General features: G+C 36.9%; 1 protein-coding gene across 1 annotated transcript in view; it reads left to right on the top strand.

Annotated features, from left to right (window-relative positions):
- Positions 1–234: 234 nt before the first annotated feature.
- LOC150105579 (neuronal acetylcholine receptor subunit alpha-10-like) overlaps positions 235–23933 on the top strand; it is a 78673-nt gene continuing 54974 nt past the window's right edge. The window contains exons 1-2 of the mRNA XM_090393982.1: positions 235–313; positions 1647–1792. Of these exons, the coding sequence (XP_090250108.1) occupies positions 235–313; positions 1647–1792 (225 nt within the window). The remainder of the gene's footprint in view (positions 314–1646; positions 1793–23933) is intronic.

Genomic DNA, 23933 nt, shown 5'->3' with positions numbered 1-23933 from the left:
TAGCAAGCAAGCGAAATTTGATATGTAAGCGACAGCTTTGCAGAGAGAGAGAGAGACGCTGCGCACACGAACGGAAAATCACTGAGTTAATAAATGAGTCATCTCTTACGGAATCTATTTATCCATAAATCTCTCTTCTCTCATTTTTTTTATTTCATTGTTTACCTTCTCTATTCCTATTTTTTTTCTGATCGATGTTAAATACATTTCCTAAAATGCCACTAAAATGTAATAATGTTCTTCTGTCTTCTAATTCCACCCAAGAATAAGATCATCATAGGTTCAAAAGCGTTTTGCATTGTTGTTGATGTTAGTCCATATCTGAGGGTTAAATCAAATTGAAAATTATGTCCGCCTTGCCTTCATTTCCTAGATTACAATAAATACGCAAGTAAATAAAGAACTCAATCTAAACAGCTCGATCCCAAATTAATTATTACAAAAAAACGATTTCGTTCCTGATTACATCCAAATATTGTTACACAGAACGTACCTTGCCCTGTTCACCATTTATGTTATTAAAATCTTTTGCTGTAGAAAAAAGTACTGCTGACAATTGTACTAAAGGATTATTAGAACATAGGATGAAAAAATCACATTGAAACTGCTAATGCAGCAAATAGTTTAGATTACTATCTGCAGAAAATTTGAGGATTTTTTTTAGATAAACAAATAAAATGTATAAAGGAAAAATAGTCAGATAAATTATATATTATGTTATTCTGTTTAATGATAATTGTTATATATATTGTAATAAAATAATTTTGTTGACTGAGAGAAATATAAAATGGTGGCTCTGCTTCTATGTATGCTCTATACCGTTTATAAGAATTTGGTTGGGTTGGCTATGAAGTCACCATATTATGTCTGTTAACTGCCTGTGCTCCTCTGGTCGCTTTGTCTGTATATTGTATATCAAAAGCAAATATGTATAAGCAATCTATTGGTTATTGTTTATAGCCAAGTAGCTAAACAATATTTGCCTCTAATAGTCAAGTGTTGAATGCCAAAGAGGAGAAGATGAACTCTGCCAGGATCACGTATATTCGTCTTTTATTAGTGATTTTAATTTCACTAACAGTAATCTCTGACTCTTGGTTCCCGTCAGAGGCAGGCAGAAAATTAGCAAAAGCCTCTCTTCTGAATTCCATGGAATCTAGTATTTGAAAGTTAAGTTCTTTTTTATAAGTGAACTCTCAGTTGGCGCATAAGACATTCGTATAGCCTAAAAGAACCTAAAATGTTTAATTTGGTAGAGTTCGTCGTCTTCCACGACAGTACATTATCAAGGCAGCTCTCATGCAGCAGTTTGCATTCTCATCTCTTGGTCACTTTCAAAATTTGTTAAAGTTCCAAGTCAAACACTGTAATAATAATCACTTGGCTATAAAGCAAATAATGGATATTTATTATCAGTTCTTTTAATAGTTGTATTAGCAAATGAATCCTTTCAGGCTACTGCTTAGTATAAAAGAACAAAACTGCATGCGCTGTTTTTGATTTTTAATATAGTACAGAATTATAACAAAATTTGAAGTTTATATTATTTCATTAATGCATTATTTGCAAACTCAAAGCATGAATCATTTTTCATGTTGACTGATTTTCAATTAAAATATCAACAAACAAATGTTTCTTTCCCACAGTTGTAATGGCTGCCACTGATGACAACGAATACCGATTGACCCGGTACCTCTTAGCTAACTACGACAAGTCTGTACGGCCTTCACGTAATGCATCGGAGCCCGTGAATGTTACCTTTGGCCTGGCACTAACCCAAATTATTGATGTGGTAAGGAGTTTGCTTGCTTAATTCTGTGTAAAGAGTGATTAAGAGCATCATAACAAAAGGATGCAAAAAAAAGTACAAGTTGCGCTCCTTCCATTACAAACTTTAGCATTTTTCATGATAAATGAACAACCACTCGAAAGTTAGTACACTAAAAATTTTAAACCTGATTTTTATTTTTCATAAACATATCCAGTCTATTCAGAACTGAAAAAAAAAGTTCTCCGTGAATAGATTTTTCTATCGATGATAGTTCATAATTATAGTTACTATTAATTTTAGAAAGATAATGAAAGAATTTTTTGGATTATAAAATATAATTCATTTTACTATATAAATTAGAATAGACTAGTAAAATTGTTTTCATTATCAAATTTAATTCTTAAAGAGTTGATACTGGAAAAAATAGTACTTATTCTGGGAACTTCATTATCTTGCTAAAATCAAATAATCATGCCTGATAATACCAGACTCCCATTCACACGACCCCGGCTATGAAAGGCATTCATCAGCAATAAATAGTGATAAATATTTCCGCAGAAAACATGCCTTTTGCATCTTTATAATGTCCAATTTATATGAAATAGTTCAGTTACGAATTTCGATACAGCATTACTACCAATTTTAAATAAGTAGAATGAGATGAAAACAGTAAAATTAGAAACATGGTGTCATTCATCAAAGACTGCCAGTAGTCACTGCAGAAAAAAATATACCGAATTCTATACAAGCCGAGAGCTATTATAAGCATACTGCGAAAGGAAAAACCATTATTTACTGTAGCCTATAGTATATGTAATATTCGATACTAACATACGTTGTCCTTCTAAAAGTCATGAGAGAGAGAGAGAGAGCACCCTTAAGATTATAAGAAAATGTATGTGGCTATGCCATATATTCAAACTCTGTGACCCCATAAAGGGGATAGCGGTTTATTTGGATGTCATTTCGATTTAGTATCTGACCGAACGGAACTAACGGTGTTTCAGAGGGAGAATCGCATCATTTGGGTGTACTTGCGACAATTAAGCATTCTTAGATCCATAGTTGGCAACGTGCGAAAGAAATTGAAATAATACAGGTGATACTCAACCTAAGATCCGATTAGATAAGTCTAAATACTGACTGAAAGGTGTCGAAACTCTTTGAAAAGAGTGGTTACCTTATCTTGCCTTCAGAGCGTAGAAAATCTATGTAGTAAGCCATGAATGTTTCCATGATATATAGAAAGATGGGTAATATGAATTTTCAAGGAAGAGCTGCAGTCTACAAGCTTTTGTTAACAACTTATACATCATCGATAGGCATGGACTTAAAAAAAAAAAAACTTAGACAGTGGAGCAGTGAAACACAGTCTTTGGGAGTTACAAGTCCCGCTATACGTTCTCTTCCAGTATGATTGGGGAATGTGTTTAGGTAGTATGGAGAATGCCTTTTTTAACTTAGGGTGTTGACCTAAGAATGTAAATTCAAGATGGCAGTGTGAAGATATGGGATTGTTTCTCGTTGTATGGATGAAATACACTGGTAGCGCACAAAATCATGACTGCTAAGTAATACCTTGATGTTCCGAATAATTGTTCGTGTCCACATTGTGCAAGTTTTATGGGTGAGAACCCTTACACCGTCTAACATGGTGACGTTCTATATGACAAAGCAATGATTCCAAACACATCGTTTAAAAACAATAGCATCGGATAATAACAAGTAACCAGCACAGAGCCTCAATAGAACATCTGTAGATTGAAATGAAACACAAGATTCGGACACAGCCAAGCCAAAATCTCTCGGTTCTCTTCATTAGGTGAAATTACTAATGCTCCTAAAGGAGGAGTGGAACACGATATCGTGCTGGTATCGTGTTGCTGGAAATTATTACAATAAAATTCAAAACAATGCGTTAATTTTATCAACAGACTTTTGAATTATATCTGCACATATCCTATGAATTTGCACAGGAGAGTATTTTGTTCAGTAGAATGATTCAGCATATTACGTATTCTAGAAAGCAGCATTATTAGCCAATTCGCTTTATAAATCACATGACATGAATATCACGGTCCAAGTTTGTTGAGTTGGTTGTTTAGTAAAAACCCTTAAGAGATGTACTATGTCTATTTACTGCATTTTGTTTATTTATTTTGCAAGAGGAGATAGAGACCTGAGTTTCCAGAAGATGAAAATCTGCCTTCCGTATGAGATTGCTAACTTGCCTTCAGTAGAAAAGCCGTAATAAATGTTCCTCGCGTTAAAGACATTACTGGAACCATCAGGTCTCTCCAAAAATGTGTTGTTCTGAATGCACTGCAGAGAATTACACCAAAGGTATATTCATGACATGAGAATATAATTGTAGCTGCTACAGTTAGGAAATGATAAATAAATATTCAAGCTGGATTCGATTTGTTCTCCATGGACTAGCAGTCCCTTGTGCCCATTGTATGGCTCGTCTGTTAAACATACCCACCATATCGTGTTCGACCACAGTGAGCTTTTACAACCACAATACACTAAAGTACCAACTAAGAGAAGTCTATCCCCGATCAGAGGACATGAGGAATTCCTGCAACTTCATCTTATCGGTTGGAGACTAGTATTTTTCCCAAACATCTCGTTCCAGCACTTCGCAAGGACACCTCAATGAGAATAATGAGATGTCGTGAATGAAGGAATCAAGTCATTAAGGCAAAATCACTATTATCTTTCCTAACCAAACCTAACTGGACTGTTCTCAGTGATATGGCATAGCCATCTTGTAGGAAATGTACATCACAAGAAGGATAAATGATCAATATAAAATATGTATCTGATCAGCAAAAAATCAGCAGCCGCACCATTCAGCTTTAGCTCTACTATTATCAAAGAGATTCTACAAATTTGTGGGAAAGTATCATTCCTTATTACAATAAAGAGCTAAGAGGCTATTTTTCCGGACATAAATTAAGTCAAGGGGATAATAAATCCCGCATTATTTTACAGCCGGATACGAAACTCGTACATCGAAATCTAAGAGTTTCATGCCGAAGAACTATCGGCAAGTCCAAGCGTAAGTCATCACTTGGGTAGTACAACACTATGGCAATTCGTGTCAAAGGCGGAGCAAGCTCCGTCACTATCCTTAATATTTTCTCATAATGTAAAACGCAGCTCCTAGAAGATGTATTACTGTTTTACATTATGATGAGAGGTCACTATCCAGACCGGTTTCGACCTTTATTGAGGTCTCATCAGTGAGTAGGTAGACCATTATGAGAAAATATTAAGGATAAGGAAATATTAAGAAAATATTAAGGAGAGTGACGGAACTTGCTCCACCTTGACACGAGTTGCCATAGTGTTGTACTACCCAAGTGATGACTTACGCTTGGACTCGCCGATAGTTCTTCGGCATGAAACTCTTAGATTTCGATGGATTTTGATCTCCGAGTTTTGTATCTGGCTGTAAAATAATGCGGGATTTATTATCCCCTTAACTTCTCATTCCTTATCTTGCATTGTTGTGACCAAACAGGATGATCCTTGATCTGGTGTTGTTATCGTCATACCACTGTATTTCTACCCGTATAAAATAAAACAAACCGTGATTCATCCGTTTCCACTCGTCCTTTCTGAGTGCTATAGTATTTGCTGATATTTCTTTGCCCACGTTAGTCGCAGCTGTTTGTGGCTATTGGACAGACATGGGTACCAACCATGGTACCTGTCTCAATTGGAACAGTATCATGTGAAAAATTATAGCACGTTTAACTTAGGCTGTCAATACTTCATCTCTTCTTTCATTGATCAGCTGTTTTCGGCCACATGTCCGAAGTTGACTTGATATTAATCACACCATTCTCGATATATCTCAGGTAATATTGCGCGCAGGCATCTTAGAAAAACAACGGGTTTCAGGAGGACATTCGTACTGGTCATTTGGCTCCCACTATCATCACTCATTCGATGTCACTTAACTTGGGGTCTGTTTGAGTAATTTTGTGCAAGAACCAACCATAGCCTTTTTCCGTTTTTTCTTGTTTATCTTTGTAAAGAAAGTGTAGAAATAGTGCACTCCATTTCTTCATCTCCTTTACTTGTCTTCGAACCATTGGTGTTATGATAAGGTCTTTCATCTGAGTGTCGTTCAATCGTTTTTATGAAGCGCCCTCTACTTTGGTTTAGTCGAAATTAATGTCGAGGCAACTAGGACTACGAGACTCCCTAAATAGAATGAAATTCCTTCAGTCTAAAATCCGGAACTAACGACTGACAACATTAAACTGGCTTCCATTATTCTCTGGTTCAACTATGATATGTTTAAGGCTCTTAAAGTAACTATGTCGAAGTCATTTCTAATCGCTCATACCAGCTTGGAAACATCATTAGCAAACACAGTTCCCTTCAAACGATCTACAGTATCATCGATATACAAATTAATCAGCACTTGTAGACCTTGTTATCCTTTTTACTTATGTACAATACTCTTTGATATCTGTCAGACATCCATCAACCGCTTATCCAAGCCACCAGCTTATTAACTAATTTCTGATCATCATAATCAGAGGAAGGAGTAGACCGTCAAAGAGATGGATGGATGGATGGATGGTGCGTGTGTGTGTGTGTGGAGTGACTGATCTTCAAAGAGTTGAAGCCTCCAGAAAAGCATCCAACAGGACTACATGGCGAGGCCTGGTGTGGCAGATCACCGAGCATAGGAGTGACCATACGGCATCTGTGGATGTCCAGTAGACATATGACTGAATAATTTACGCAACGATCTATAGCGCAGTATTCTATCGAAGTCCTTTGCAAATCCAGTAATATTACCGTATGGCCGTTGTCCTTATCCGATTCAGATGATTACATGACAGGATTCCCCCTTTGGTTAAAAAAAAGTCGATTATTCCTCCATCCTTTCGCAATATATATAGATGAACTGGAGGCCCTAACGGGTTTACAATCGTTAAGACCTCCAATTTAATCACTTTCATTCCGTCATATATTTTTTCTTCCCTGAATAAAATATAATGTACCTCAGAATGATATATATATATATATATATATATATATATATATATATATATATATATATATATATATATATATATATATATATATATATATATATATATATATATAGTGTAATTAAATCGTTCAGCTTACTTCTTCTGCAAAAGTCATTCATTCATAGGCATACTTTCTTCGCCTTTCATAATGAAAGGCGAAGATATATTAGATTAGATATAGGATTTCATTTCTGATCAACCAATTTTAACCTGAGTCAACAGGAATTTTGTGCGTAGGATTCATAGTATTCTCTGAATGTTAAGAGATATCAAAGTATAGGCATTAAAAACAGATTTTTTGTTTTATTTTTTTCCAGCACGTTATGGATTTTTATTACAACTACGCCAACACACACACACACACACACACACACACACACACACACACACACACACACACACACACACACACACACACACACACACACACTTGGCTAAGTATGTTTCAATGAGTTAAAAAACTTGCATATCCATACACAGTACTTATACTTTAAAATAAGTTAGAAGGAAAAAATTAAGATTATAAATTTTTAAGATTAATTTTAAGAAAAATTAAGATTATAAATGGGTGTTGGTCGGCTAATCGTGTATATGATCGTCGGCTTGTCGAGAGCTCCTGAAAAGATTAGTAGTATTTTGTGTTATCATTGGCAATTTCACGTATTGTTTGCTTTTTGTTTCTTGGTGTGTCTGTGCGATTTTTGTGTGTTTTCTGTGTTATTTTAATTATTATTTTTAAGATAGGATAGCGTACATATGGCACCGGTAAAAAAAATGGCGGCCAGGTCGCCATGTTTGTTTAAGAGCTTTGATGTAAACGAGTTTATACAATGTGCTGTCTGTGAGATGTATGCTTTTCGAAGAGCGGTGGGAGTCTGGTTAGATGGTGATAGTGGAGTTAATATGTGCAGAAAGTGTAAGGAGAATGAGGATCTCAAGCGTATTTCGGATGGCGAGAGTGATATCGTTAACGATAGTCAGAATGTAGAAAATGGCGATGTGATAGAGAATTGCGAGGTAGTGCCAGATAGGTGCGAGAGCGTCGTTGAAAGTGTAAATGAAGGTAGAAATACAGAACGAATGAATGATTTGATTGATAATGAAAATGGTGAGATAAATGCGAGTAGTGAAATCGCACGTTTGAATGGAGCGATACACAGAGCAAAAAGCAACTGGAGTGTATGGAAAAATGTGTGCTGAACGTACCGAATAATAACCGGCGAAAGTCTGTTACGAAAAATAATAGAATGTTCGTAAACGTCAATAAAATGAAGGAGCGAGTGCTGTATGGGGATTCGCTATTAAGAGGTGTGATAGCTGAGAGTTTGACGAAATCGTACCAGCCGGGTGCGAACATAAAGGACGTCAGCGAATCTATTCGAGTGCAAAAACAGAGATGAAAGAGATGATAATCGTGGCAGCAACAAATGATTTGAAAGAAGATAAAATGGAAATGATAGAGGATGTGAGGGAATTACTTCAGGTAGCAAAAAAGAAGAGTGAGAGAGTTACGATGGTGAGTATCTACCGCGGTATGACAGTGAAGTGTTTAGAAGGAGGGCCATAATTGCCAATGACTTTATGCGTGGGTTATGCATGGAGAGTGGCGTGGAAATTTGGAGTGAGTTCGATAGGCGAAAGGATTTATATAAGATGGATGGGTTACATTTGAATGGAGTTAGTGTACGGAGGCTTGAAAAAGTGTTGGTGGATGATGTGGAAGTGGATGTACAGACTCAGGGAAAGTAGATTTATTAAGGGGGGAGAGAGTAGATATGCAGACTTTAGGGAGGCAGTTGAGTGTATGAATGAGTATAATATGCCCGAGTCAGTACGAAGGACAATAAATCAGAATGGGATAGTTAATATAAGGCATCAAAGTAGGGATGGGACTAATGGGCTTCTGCAATTCATGTACACTAATGCCAGGAGTACTAGGAACAAGAAGGAAGAGTTTTTGGCCTTGGTTGGCACTTCCAGGCCACAGGTTGTTGGTATTAGTGAAACATGGCTGACAGAAGATGATAAAGCTAGTGGGATTGAATGCGACGAGTATAGCGTGTTCAGGAGTGACAGGGGGAATAAAAAAAGGGGAGAGTGTTATTGATGATAGCTGATGAGTTACAGCCAAGGAGTATAGAAGTTGAACTGCAGGATAGAGAAAAGAGCACATTTGAGGCTGTTTGGTGTGAAATAGAATCTAGCAGAACAAAATATACAATTGGGTGCTGCTATAGACCAGGTGATGGAATAGATGGTGGGGATAGTATGCATAGGCAAATAGAAGAAATGAGTGGAAGGAGGGTAATTATCATGGGTGATTTCAATTATGGTAACATTGACTGGAAAGAGAGGGCACATGGAAGGAAGGAATTGGATTTTATGCAGTTATTAAGGGACAACTATCTGCGACAGCATGTAGTGGAAAATACCAAGGGGGCAGAGAGTGCTTGACCTAGTAATTGCAACTGAGAATGTGGCTGTAACGAACATGACCATGTTGCCACCAATTGGTGAGAGTGACCATAAGGTCATGACTTGGGAGGTGGCTAAAGGAGCGGAATTTACAATTAAGATAGGATACATGTGGAATTACCGGGCTGGTAAGTATGACAAGCTTAGAAGTGTACTTGGCTCAGTGCCATGGCATGTAAAACTGCAAGGGCTGGATGTTGCTAGTGCATGGGAGGTGGTTAAGAAGTGTTTGCAGGAGGCAATGGTTGACTGTATACCGAGTCTGAATAATAAATCAAGTAGGAGTTAATTGGATGAATAACACTATTAAGCTTGAGCTGCAAAAAACGAAACAATTGTGGAGGGAATTTAAGGAGAAAGGTGACCAGCAGGCGCAGGAACAATATAAAGCTCAGGCCAGGATGGTAACAAGGGTGGTAAGAAAAGCAAAAGCGGATTACGAAAGAAAATTGGCCATGCAGGCTAAAGAGAATCCGAAAAAATTTTTTCAATATGTTGCAAGTAAAAGGAAAAATGTTCATGGCAGAATGATTTTAAAAAATGCTGAGGGTAGGGAGGTAACCGAATCAGTCGATAGTGGAATTACTGAGCGAGCACTTTGCAAGAGTGTATCATCCAGGTGGTGACATTGCAGGAATGGAAGAACCAACAGCTTATACTGGAATTGTGATGAATGAAGTAGAGGTAACTAGTCTATTACAGAACCTCAATTGAAATTGAGGTTCTGTAATAGACTAGTTGCCCTTGACCATTTTGTTTAATTTGAGCCTCGGGTCTGGGTCAGTCCCAAGGGGGTGGAAAGAGGGGAAAATAGTTCCACTGCATAAAGGTGGTTCCAAGGCTGCTATTGAAAATTACCGGCCACTCAGCATAACAGGAATCATTATCAAGGTCTTGGAGAAAATAGTCACGAGGAAAATACAAGATTGGATAGATGATAATGGGACTGTATCGGGGACAGCATAGTTTTGTGAAGGGTAGGTCATGCCTCAGTAACTTGCTCACGTATTATAACACAGTGACGGCTGAACTGGATAAGGGTAATGGGTTTACAGTGATTCTACTGGACCTTGCTAAGGTTTTTGACAGGATACCACATGGAATTCTAATCAGTAAATTGCAGCATATGGGGATGGATATAGGGTTGGTGAGATGGATAGGAGGGTGGTTGACTGAGAGATATCAGAGAGTGGTTTACTCGGGAGTAGAGTCCACAAGAGGGCCTGTGACTAGTGGTGTGCAACAAGGATCTGTTCTTGGACCACTGTTGTTTATTTTATTCATTAATGATATAGGAAAGGATCTGAGAGGAACAGTTCATTTGTTTGCGGATGATGGAAAGTTGAGTAGGGCAATAGTGAATGCAGGTGATGTCAAAATTTTGCAAGATGATTTGGATAGATTGGAGGACTGGGCTAAAGAGAATGAATGTCAATTTAATGTGCCAAAATGTAAGGTTATACATTTTGAGGTGAAAAGATTAGCAGCAGTTTACTACATTGGTGGAACTGTACTCCAGGAAATTGATGAGGCACGAGATTTAGGAGTGTTAGTGGATAAAGAGTTGAAGTTTAGGGGGGCACATTGCAAAAGTGGCCAAATCAGCTCATCAAATCACTTGGTTGCTGAAGAATACGTTGACAAGCAGAGACAAGCAGGTTATTGTTCCTCTGTATCGAGCCTTGATAAGACCCCATCTCGACTACTGTGCCCAGATTTGGTCACCTAAGTTTCTTCTTGATGATGAGGAGGTTGAGAGGATCCAGAGGCGAGTGACCAAGATGATAGCAGGTCTGTGGAATGAACCTTATGAGAACAGGTTGAGGATTTGTGTGTTGCAAAAATTGGTTAATAGACGGAGGAGGGGAGATATGATTGAGACATTCAAATTACTGAAGGTTTCTATAAAATTAATTCAGAAGATATTTTTGAGAACAGGGCTGGTTGTGGTAGGACTAGGGACCATCCATGGAAGCTGGGCAAAAGTGTGGTTAGTAAAGGTGTTAGAGCTGGGTTCTTTAGTTTTAGAGTGGTGAATGAGTGGAATGGGCTGCCAGAGTCTGTGGTGGATGCTGTGACAGTGAATGAGTTTAAGGCGAGGTATGATAGATACTGTATGAATGTCGAATAGTTGTGATGAATATGATTTGGGGCCTCCCTCGATGAGTCTAATGACTCCCTGGAGTTTCCCGTAATAATAATAATAATAAACGCGCACAAATTGAAAACTTCTTCAAGTATTTCGTTCTCATATAAGCACACTTGCAAGTGCCTCTCCAAAAAAACCAACAGTCATACTGATCATACTTACCATAGTGTCCTCTTGTTTGGAAGTGTTCACCCTTTCGTCACCTCGCTGAACTAAGATTATTCGAAAAAGAACTCCAGGTGATAATGGAAAAGGTAAATCCCACATCTTGTTCTACTTTGTTATAGGTTGATCGACTACTTCTTTAAAAATTTCGGTTTTTACTGTTGGCCTAAACTCTTCTCAATATCTGTCGATTTACAGGCTGTTGTCAGTTCCATTTTAGTGAGATTTCTTCGAATTCCTCATATTTTAATACTTTATTTTTAATTTGAAGTCCAATCCGCAAGTATACCGTTCTTAAGTCTGAAAATTTTGGAGATTTTGTAGTACGGTAAATGGGATGTCAGGTCCCAATTTTGACCAATGCTTTAAACGCGTTTCATAAGATCCAGGTTTATTTGGGGTAAATGAAGGACTTGTATTTGATGTTTATCTCTTTATTCCTCCCTCCTTCATAAGTTCCTTACGACAATGACCGTCTGTCCATAGCGGAAGGAAGTAAAAGATTTATCGTTCATCAGTACAACAACATTTGGCAGTGATGATGACTTTAGGTCTTCAGTATTCTGAAGACCTAAAGAATGAAGCACATTATAAGTTTTGAGTCATTAATCGTCTTCATCCGGCTAAAGCAGGTTTAGGCATACCATGAAACAATAACTTTCCAGTCCACTCTACTGGCACTTAAGTTACTGAATAAGATATCAAATATTTGTCTTTTTCATAGAGAGAATGAAACATTACTAGAGAATTCAGAAACATTACTAAACAGAAGTGGTAACAGTGTTACATAGTCTTTTGGTTAACTGAAAACTAGACACACCACCAAAAGTTACAGACTACTTATTCCCGAAATCAAAGGAGTGAAATTAATTTTAAATGTGTCACAAAAATGAAGAGTCCCTCTTTATCACGGACCCTTATGTCACGCCCAAAGTATTGAAAGTATGAAGTCCTCTACCGGAGTAACGGAGTAATGCTGTAAAGCTGCTTAATACTCATAAACGCACCGTATACCTATACACTGCTTGAAAAGAAGTCAACAAACACCATAACGTGAGGATACAGCCGTAGCACTCACCTTAAGGACCTCCTTTCGCTGCGATGAAGGCAGCAATCCTACGGGGCATATTTTCCACCAGCGTACAACAGCGATCAATGGGAATTTTTGACCATTCTTCCTGTACGCATGTAATGAGGTTCTGGACTATTGTAGGGATGGATGTACTTTGACCTCATCCGAGGCTCCAGTGATTCAAACAGATGTTCAAAAGCATTGAAATCAGGGACTCTGTTGAGGCCAGTCTAATGTGGTAACGTTCATGTCCACAAACCACGCAGTTACAGCAACAGCAACATTATGGGTTTCTACATATCATCCTTCGTAACATCCTACGGTCACGTTTGGTGAGTGTGGTGGGTTATCCACTGCGGGTATGGACCTCGGATGGCCCCAATTTGTCAACAAACTTTCCGAACAGATAAGCCTGCAACATGGCATTCCATCACAGTTCCCTTCTCGCAGGCATTTTCACCCGGACACAGTTGCACTGACCTGAGAGCATCATATTCCTTCAAGTTATATCGGCTACAAAACACGTGACTGGTTACACGGGACAATGCACTTTGCCCATGGGGATGTCCATTGATTTCTGTCTAAGCAGTATATATATATATATATATATTATATATATATATATATATTCTGCCTTTTCCTCATTTTTCAAACTATGATATGTTTTCACGGAGCGTCAGAACAGCTACAAAAGGGACAATTAAGTGGACAATAATTAAATAAAAAAAAAAACTAATATTGTTACTGAATATTAAAGATAAAATACTTAAAAATCTGTAAGAAGTTTCTTTACCTGCAAAAAAAAAAAAATTCTTGATTTTTTTTTTTACTATGAATTTGGATTCAGTACCTCGAAGTATATTAGAACAGTCTAGATCAATATCAATTACAAAACACGTTTTACAATATAGACAGTCTTGTCATAAATACTGTTACAACTACCGCACACCGCCGCGCTGCCCACAGAATTGCGCGAACCCCCGTTCCGCTAGCGGCGCTGTGCAACAGCCAACACTCGTGTGTTTATCAGTATAGAGAGTTGTTTAGCTGTGCACATTAAACATGCAGTGGGGAGATTATGAGAATCATTTAGCTGTAATCGCACTTTACAAGGTTGGTATGCAACCACTTGTTATTATTAACAAGCTAAAATAATCAGGTTCAGTAGGGTGTTTGTGTATCGGACTAGTAACTGTTAAAACGATGCAGAAGATATATCTGACCGCTAAAGAACAGGTCGACAACGCTGCTGCGTTAGGACGCAATAGCTTATGAGGATTGTGAAGGCACGCCTCCGCCGCAATCTTACAAAAAAAAAAACAAACAAAAAGTGATGTCTCGAGAGATGATTGTTTCGCAGAGAACGATGTCACGTGTACTAACTGATGACTTTGAGGTGAGAGCCTATTGTCGTTCTACTTGACGCTTCCTAACGCCACAACTTATGGGATAGAGGGTGATAAAATCAAAAGCACTTCTCCGGCGGTACCCGAACGACAACCACAGAGATATTCTCTCTAGAGATGAGAAGATTTTCACCACTGAAGAATCGTTTAAACACTAAAACGAGCAGGGTATATGCCCCAGGTGGTAGCATAGCACCCAGGATTCAGAGAGAGAAAGAGAGAGAGAGAGAGAGAGAGAGGTCATCACTCCCGCGTTAGGTTTGGTGGGGGGTGACTATCGGGGGGGTATCCAAGTTGCATTTGTGAGAGAAAGGGGGGGGGTCAAAACCTTTGCCGAAATGTTTCAAGACATCGTGCTTAGAATCTGTGGTATAGCTCCTGAACAACACTTGTTTCACGGTAGGCAGTGGACCTTCAAACAGGACTCAGTCTCTGTACACAAAGCGAGGACCACACAATAGTGGTTGGAGGCGAATATGCCCGACCACATATCACGATCTGATTGACCATCTGGAAGTCCCGATCTAAATCCGTTAGACTTCGAATTGTGGTCAGAGCTTATGAGAGAGAGAGAGAGAGGGAGAGAGTAACCTACAAGAAACAATTTAAGCAATACAGCGTTTCCGTTGGATGTGCATCAACATGTGGCCTCATAGACTTCGGGCATGCGTGAAGGCAAAAGGAGGACATTTCGAACACTGAGTGCTGCCAAATGCACCTTATACATGTGGTTTGTATGTGCTAAAAGATTACAGGAAAATTCATCGAAAAACAGTTAATCGAAACACAATTCATCGAATGCAATTCATCGAAGAGCAATTCATTGATAAATCAATTCGCCGAATAAACAATTCATCGATCGACAATTTAACGAATGGCAATTCGTCGAAAAGGCAATTCATCGAACGACAATTCGTCGAAAATGTAATTCACACGGGAATTGCATTTTCGATGATTCATAAATCATCGAAAATTCATTTTTCTTGCAAAGTATTGTTTAAAAATGTTCAGTAGCAATACGGAACGTTACTCATGATACAGACACCATATGGAAGTGGTCATTGAAACGTAATAATTATATTTTCTTGCATTTTAGAACATTTAATGTGAGTATATTGCTTCATTGTGCAGATAGCGATTTATCTGTAAAGAAGACATTTCGTTCTGCCAAATTTTGTCACAATAACTCTAGTCCGACCGAAATTAAAAATTTCATTAAATTTTATCCAGCCAGAGCACAATTGCTAATATAATTTCGGAACTTCTTTACGGAAATGTTATGATAAAAGTGATCCATTTGGAACTAAAACTGAACCGTGCAGATAGCGTTTTGTACTCGAAACATATGCGAATTCTGTTAAGTCAGCAAGTTATTGTAATACATAATTTCGACACTTTTCTTTGTAGGCCCGAATATAGCTGAACTGAAAACTGGAACGGTTCGACAATTTTTTGTAAAAGTTTCAAATACCGAATCCGAGCAAAATTTGTCCATTAATAAATGTACGAGGAGCATAATATTTATCAGTCCTCTTCAACTGAATTCTAGGTGTTTATCAGAACTTTTCAGTTCCCCCCCCCCCCGTACAGCTTGTGACTTTCAACTGGTCCTTTCACCACATCACTAGTGACTTCCTCTTCTGAGATATCGCAAAGACACATGTTGATATATCAACAAGTTCTACATGCTGATTGATATCGAGTTTACTGAATTCCTCATGTATACCTCCAACTCACTTACCATCAGTGTTCCTTCTCCCTTCCCACTGAACTCAAGTTCTGTAGGATGTTATTTTTACGAGGATGAAATACCTTTATGAAATGTTCATTTAACATCTCAACTATATCCGCCTCAGTGGATATCAATCACTGCAACCAGTATGCTCCGCAAAAAAATTGCTTTCCGAACGAAGTCGGAAAAATAGTAGTTTACCGTATATAAGTGACCTGAAAGATATATCCCTTTCAAAACAACAAAAAAAAAAAAAAATTGCACACACAACTTCACATAATATGCCTTATAATTCATTTTTCCGTGAACTGTATTTTCGATGAATTGTGATTTTTCGACGAATTCTTGTCTTTCGATCAATTGCATTTCGACGAATTGTGTTTTCGATTAACTGCTGATCGGTGAATTGCTTTTTCGATAAATTGTCGTTCGGTTAACTGTTTTTCGGTGAACTCTCCGGATACCGTACTAAAAGCTGTAAATGATTTACTGATTTTATACGTTGTTCAAGTTGTAATAGTATTTATGACTAGACTAGGTATGCTATAAACCTCGTTTGTGAATAGCTGATGGCCAAAATGAGTATCAGATCATTTGATTTACAAACTAGAATATATGATTGATATGTTGTACCAATACGTCTACATACAATAACTAACGTTAGGAGGATTCACAAATTATTAATCTCCGAAGACTTTAACCTTGACCTGATGAATACTAATAACAGTAGCTGTTCCTTGGATATACTCTTCGTCTTTTGCCCACCGTTGTATCTCTTCCGCCCACTCATACCCCCCCCCCCTCTGTAATCTGTAAATGAGGTTCTTGAAACCTGTAAACCTGTAAATGAGGTTCTTGAAAAGCTGGTAGTTGTAGTCACTGGGGAAATGTTCCAAAGAGCAGAACTAGAGAGAATGAAAGAAGACGATAAGAAGTTAAAAGCTTTAAAGCCGAACTATGTTTGAATATTGACCGGTAGTTGCTAGTATTCTTACATATTTAGAGAAACACAAAGAAGAATGGTGGTGGCCAGTTCAGTGGCGCAGTTCCCATGAAAGTACTTACAGAAAAGACATAATGCACAGAGTTTCTATGAGAAAGCGACTGGAAAAAGTTTTTAAGAGAGGGACTCGTCTATTAAGTGGACTGTCCACTTCTGGACAGCATCAAGTACTCTTAGGGAGATTTTGACGCATTATCCCAAATACGACAGTAGTGTTCTAAGGTAGGATGCATTTGGGATTTATAAGGTGGTATGAGATATGCTAGAAAGAAGTGTGTTTTAAATGGAAAAGAGCACTAAGTTTTTTAGAGACAGAAAAGGCAATGGATGTGATATGTTTGTGCCAGTAGAGGACTGATGTGAAAATCAGTCCAAGAGAAAATCGCTCGACTGGAGATCTGAATATTATTCACGATACTAACATACGATAAACTGACCAACCAACCTCTCGTATATGGGCCTTTCTTGTGAAAAGACGAGACTCTGTTTTGGTAGCATTGAAATTTAATTATCTTCACCTCAGTGAAGAATATGAGGATATAGTAATGTTTAAATTTATTAAAGATATTTATCCTTGAATTATTTGTACTGGGCGTTTCTCTAATAAAGAAGAATGGAGTGCACTGTCATCAGCAAAAACTATGAACACTATTCGATATTAGTGATAGAAGCAACCAATGTACAGGAGGAAAAGTAAGGACAAAAACAGACCACTGGGGTATCCCGAAATTAAGAGAAAAATCTGTCCAGTTCAGCAGAGCATTGTCCATGAAAGTACCTATAAAAGAGAGGCATAAGAAACTCCCATAAGACATATGAGAGAGAGAGAGAGAGAGAGAGAGAGAGAATCAATGAACTGGATTACATTTTTCCAAATAGCACCGAGCAATCTTAGAGAAGCTTTGAGTGAACCATCCCAAATGTATGAACAGTATTCCATGTCTGGGAGGATATGGGATTAGACAGTGTTAACAGTTGTATAGGTAAGAAGCAGTGCATTGAGCAAAAAATTTAAACGGAGTTTCTTCTTCTTTTTTTTTTCTTTAAGTGGTTGCAGAAGCTATGACTGAGATGTGTTTGTATCAGGAAAAGGTAGAGGTGGAGGTCAGCCCAACAAAGGGAAATCTAATCATGTTTGGATATTTTAGTATTATCGAACGTTAAGGGAATGGACGTGAGCTCTGTCTTGTGAGATATAGACAGGATTCAGTTTTGGTAGCATTGAAGTTTATAAGATTGTCCCGACCTCAATGAAGTAAAACATGGCATTTGTTTGGATAGATTTTGAGGCTTATAATTGAGCACTGTCAGGTCGGTCAAATGAAAACGAGGAATGGAGTGTCCTGTCATCAGCGAAGCGAAACTAATGATAGGATTTTAAGTTTCAATGAGAGCAGGTCATTTATGTATAGGAGGAATAGATTATGTGAAAGCCCAAAGCCTTAGAGTATTCCTGAAATGAGTAAATCGGGAGGAAGTCGTCTATAATATCATGTAGTGGGCGGTCAGAGAGGAAGCGGGAGACACATTTTCAAAAGATAAACCATAAGTTTATCTTTTGAAAATGAAAACCATAAGTCATAAACCATAAGATAGCCAACCATAAGTGAGTAGTTTGCTGAGCAGGTAACTAAGCCAGATCACATCAAATTCATTAGAATTGTCGATGGCAACCACATGATTCTTCAAATCTTTCTATGTCTGGAATTCACAAGAGCGAAATCCATATCGCCGCCCAGTTAGCTAGCTGGTGCGCCTCCAGGTGTTGGTGAAGAACTTTGCTGTCGCCGTCCTTCTCACTGGTAGATGAGAGAACTGAAGTGAGAGCTGTATATATATATATACAGCTCTCACTATATATATATACTGTATATATATATATATATATATATATATATATATATATATATATATATACAGTAGTTGCGTACACAAGATTCAACAGACGAAATGATATAGGTACCTTGTTCGTGTCAAGTTAATTCATAATTTTGATTTCTTTCTGGCCGAAAACCAGACGTGAGCAGTTCATGGCAAAGACGGGGAGGGATCAGTGAAGGAATTGGAAGAGAAGATGATGCTAGTAAGTCAGCCTTGTCTTTAGTTGATAGTACCATAGCTGTGAGAGCGGTGGATACACGGATGTGCAAAAGCAAGTGTTTGGATCAGGAAAATAGAAGTAGTAGTCAAACAAGGGAAAGGAGAAGTCACGAGGTTATCCAATTTGTCACACTGGTAATACCAAAGGATATGAGACTGAGAATTGTTGAATGAAGGTCGTTTCATAGTAAAGGGAAACGAATGAGTTGTGGTTTAAGTTAACAAGAGGAAAACTGACATCCACGGTGTATTTGGAAGGGGAACTTGTTCAGAAGATAGTAAGGGTGTCAGGATGGTAAGGATTGTCTGTTATTCTGACAGGTGGTTGGGCTATCTGTGTTGGGTTGTTGCTCATTCAAATGCCTCGGTATTACTACTTGCTTCATCACTGGAAATGGAGAAGAGAAGCCAGTTTGGGTTGTGAAAGTTGAAGTCTCAAGAAAGAATACCTATTTGAATATTTCGACTGCAGAAATCTTAGAGATAGTGAAAGAGATCGATTGATTATCAGTATTTGGAGAGTGATAGAGATAGCAAATGCTAAGGAAATTTTGAGTCAATGTAAATGAAACAGAGAGTAGGAAGTGATTCCAGGTTTTGCATTCTCTGATATGGGATGTCGGTTCTGATGAATGTGTAAGTTTTGTTCTTGTGGAAAGAAATGTGTAAAGTGTAGTTTGGCAGTTTAGGTGGATGGTAGTTGTTGCGATCGTTAACTAAAGTGATTTGAGTGACTCTTGGTAGTAGTTTGTATTGTTTATATTGCTGAGGGTGAGAATGTTGGTATAGTGGATATGGAAACTTTTTTAGTAATTATTAATAATGTTTCGAGAGTTTGGGATTGGATTTTTGTTGTGATTTTGTGGAAGATTTCTTGAAATCCGCAGTAAAACTGTTTCAAGTTGCTATTTTTTTATTTCTCTTCTGCACCACATATAATGAAAGACAACTGAATGGGGGAACCCAGTGTGTCCTTTCGAAATACGAGTGACATCGACAGTTCATCCCTGCATGCCGCCATACATAGAGTCCCTCTAGGTACGAACTGTTAGAGTGACAGCAGGCTCATCGCTAGACTGATAGGGAAGCCTCCGGATTCGTTACTATCAGGTTCAGTCCCGTGTAGTATCTATCAGCCGGCCTGAGGAACCGTTTTACTTCTGTACTCGCGAATGGAAAAGGATGTAGTTCCCTACAGTGTACCATATGTCTTGAAGGATGTCACCTTCAAGAAGGAAGGATGAAGAATGTCTCATACTTCATGTGAGAAAAGAAGGGAGGGAGTGAACTGTAAAGAAGAATCACAACTAGGAAATGCAAACACATCTTGTAACGTTAGGTAGTTTGTTAGCTTTGACTACTAAAAATAAGATGAATTAATCATTCTGCAAATCGACTACGGAAATCTTGTGTTACCACGCTGTTCATATGGTTCCAAAGTTTCCACCAGGGGATACGCTATAAGACCTCCAAAGACATCTATAAAGTATCAGTATATTCAACTTTCATATCACTAAGGCTACAGCGCTTGCATTGATACGTTGTTATATTCCTGCAGCTTAGTAGGGGGTGTAAAAGTTACCAAAATTATGAGTTAAATTTTCTTCATCAATTACTTAAGTGAATGTGTAATTAATTATTATCATTAAACAACGAATGTCTTATTAAAATTAGTCTGAATTATAATTAAAATTAATTAAAAAAAGCTTAAAATAAGAATAACGGTTTCTAATGATAACCACCAACATCTCATATCAGCTGTAAGACCGATCAAACCGTTAGCCAAAACGCATTCATAAAAGATAATATACAGAATCCTTAGCACAGATCGTGCATTTTAAGTTGACCACTCAAGTCGAAGATTTGTATTTTCTTAAGCACGTCTTTTTTTCCCTACTTGGAGAATATTTATTACTTGTGCAAATAAATGTAAATATATTTAAAATTCTTTGTCGTCTTAATGTTCTCGCTTTTCTTTTCAAATTAGTCAATGCAACATTTTGTTTTTATTGTTACTATATTTCTTATTAGAATTTCTTCAGAGAATGTCCGTCTCTATCAGCAATTTCATTTTATCTAGAGAATTTTATTTCTATCGTTTCTCTCTCTCATTTGATTCTCTTGCATAAACACGACAAATTCGTATCTGATTATTTCTTTCGTTAGTCGAGTTTAGGAAGCAAAAAAAAAAAAAAACCGGATGTACTAGTTTTCCAAACATAATAACGAGACTACGTCAGTTCCGCTATTCATTTCGTGCACTTGAACAATTTCGCTAACGCGAGGTTGCTTTGTTGAGATGCCTTTTATTTTCTACCCCCTTTTAATTCCAGGCAAAGAGCGAGATAGAACGCTTTTGACATCGAAACTCACTATGTGGAAGTGATGAACGGGAGCGCGTGGGAAGACGAAGAATAACACTTCCGGGAGTCATTAGATCCTTGAAAAATTCCGAAAGTCAAAATAAAATATTTTCTTTTAAAGAAGAGATGTGAAAGAAAAGTGGAAAAAAGGATTCCAGAAGAGCAAAAAAATCGAAAGAAAGATTGAGAATGGACAGTATCTTTCACAAAGCAAGTATTCATGTGTTAGAAAGAAAACTTCGTATTGTGATGAGATAGGGGACGGCCAGGACATACGAAGGTTTAAGGTATTCGCATCTTGCGGATTTTTTAATGTTTTTTTAATGTATTTCTTGTACAACAAAATTTTAGTCTATTAATAATAGCTCTTTTCACTTAATACAGTTTCTATGATTAGGGTTAACATTCGCAATAAATAAACAAAATTATTTTAGAAATCTACCGATTGATTAGAGCAAAATTTTCGATTAGTGCAAAAGCAGAAATTAAAAACTACTCCATTCGAGATATAAATCTGAAAAAAAGTATCGTTCAAAATCTGTCAGAAAACCTTTTGCTTCGGAAATGAGAATGTTGAAACGTAGAATTGTTGGATATCCTGTTTCAAAACGCTTACTGTGGGAAAAGTTATTACATAAGCATCAAATAATGCTAAGAAGAATAACGCTTAAAATAATATGGCAATGAAAAAAATGATAATTTGTTTAAGCTTACTACACCGAATGTATAACTATAGGTTATACTCATAATATCGTAATTTTACTTCAACTACCTTAAATCAATGGCTTAATTTCTTCATATATGTAAAGTGACCACAACACTTGGCTATATTCTGAACCAGTGGTTCTTAGATAAAATATAAAATAAGCACCCTTTTATCCAGATGAAATTCCCTGCAATAATGAACTGATTTTTTGACTACAGTTACTTTAAAGTAGTAGAAGGAAGGCATTTAATGAAGATAATGGTATAATGATACCATAGGCTTACCTTTGTAGTATCAACTCATTTGGAACAGTAAGAATTTAAATTTCAATGAATTCCTTTGGGAATGAGATACATTTAGAGAGAGAGAGTCATTCAGGTATAAGGTTTAAATTGATGTAAATTTATTAAATAAGATATAAATTTAAAGTAACACTCGAAGTCAAAATGTACTAAAACAATGGAATAAAACAGCGAATGAATTCAGAATACGGAAATAGTAAATAAATGAAATATAATAAGAATTACAAGATAAGTTAAACTGAAATTTCAAATGTAATTGAAGCAAAAAAACGAACATTTTTTTAACACAAAGAAACCTTAAATCAATAAAAATATAATAGCGTACAGTTTAAAAATATTTTTCAATATTTTAAAAATTTTGAACAATATTTTTAAACTGCATACATTTTTTTAATATTACAATATTAAAAGGGGGAGGGGGTAATTAAATGAAATTACGTGCTCTGTGAGCACGTAAAAATTTAGGTTGGTAAATAATTTTAATGCAATATGCGGTCATTTTTCGTAACAAATTCAAAAAATTGGCAAAGAGAAGCTACATTTTACTTCACTTTCTACATTTTATTTGAACTCTAAATAACAGTAAAGCAATTCTTTATCTGCATGTCTGTAAACAGAACATATCAATTTAAGCTAACTGATTCCTCCGAGCGAACTTCGAAGTCCCGACTATTCTGTATTCAGAGCACATTCCTATTCAAAATTCTCAAAAGTTTAGATTTCTAATAAATAATTAAGCGATCTTAATATGATTTAAAATCTAGAGCCAGCTCATAGTATTGATGTCTTACAGATTTATTGCTTTTCTTGGTAGGAGTTACATAAAAATATATATATTTAAAAATCTCAAAATTATGTGCAGTGGTTGGGATGAATACTTGTGGATATTGAACATATCGAGTTAAATTATTTTGTTTTTAGACAACGGTGCAAATATTTATTTGTTTATTTGCTTGGAATGAATACTTGTGGATATTAAACATATCGAGTTAAATTATTTTGTTTTTAGACAACGGTGCAAATATTTATTTGTTTATTTGCTTGGAATAGTTTGTTCTTTCTTTTCTTTTTTTAATTTAAAAAAAAAAGTCTTACTTTTAGATTGTGTAATGAATGCATGTGATTGGAGAGGTGAGGAGTGACTGTTTCCATTAAAACAGATCTTTTCTACAAAAACTTCATTTGAAGATTTTCTACGAAAATGCCTAGCTTCGTCTTTAGCACGACACAACAATTGTGATTCATAAGGTTTTAAACTTAAACGTTTCATAATGTTCTCCAAAACTAGTGTACGCTATTAGTCGCCTGTAAACTACTCGATTTTCCAGGATGTGCGCTAAAAAGGTTCGCCTTAACGCGCGGCTGAATCTATCACTGACGACGGTTCTTCCGGTGGACTTCGTTTTACACATGACCAGTCTCGGTAAACTGTTGATATCATCCACGGAATTGCCTGACTATTTGGCGGATCCTTTACTTGTTTGGTGTCATTGCGGGATTCTTCGTGAACTGCGTAATGTCAAAACAAAGTGCGCTTTTAGGGTGTTTACAAATGTCTGTAGACATTTTTGTTTATTTGTGACAGAGACAAATGTCCGAAGTTTTTTAAAAAATTTTTAAATAGAT

This window comes from Typopeltis vanoorti, chromosome 6 (genome assembly GCF_054136105.1).
Source record: "Typopeltis vanoorti isolate ZY-2024b chromosome 6, IOZ_Tvanoo_1.0, whole genome shotgun sequence".
NCBI classification, from domain to species: Eukaryota; Metazoa; Arthropoda; class Arachnida; order Uropygi; family Thelyphonidae; genus Typopeltis; species Typopeltis vanoorti.
The sequence above is the reverse complement of the archived record's forward strand: the minus strand, read 5'-3'. Positions and strand labels throughout refer to the sequence as shown.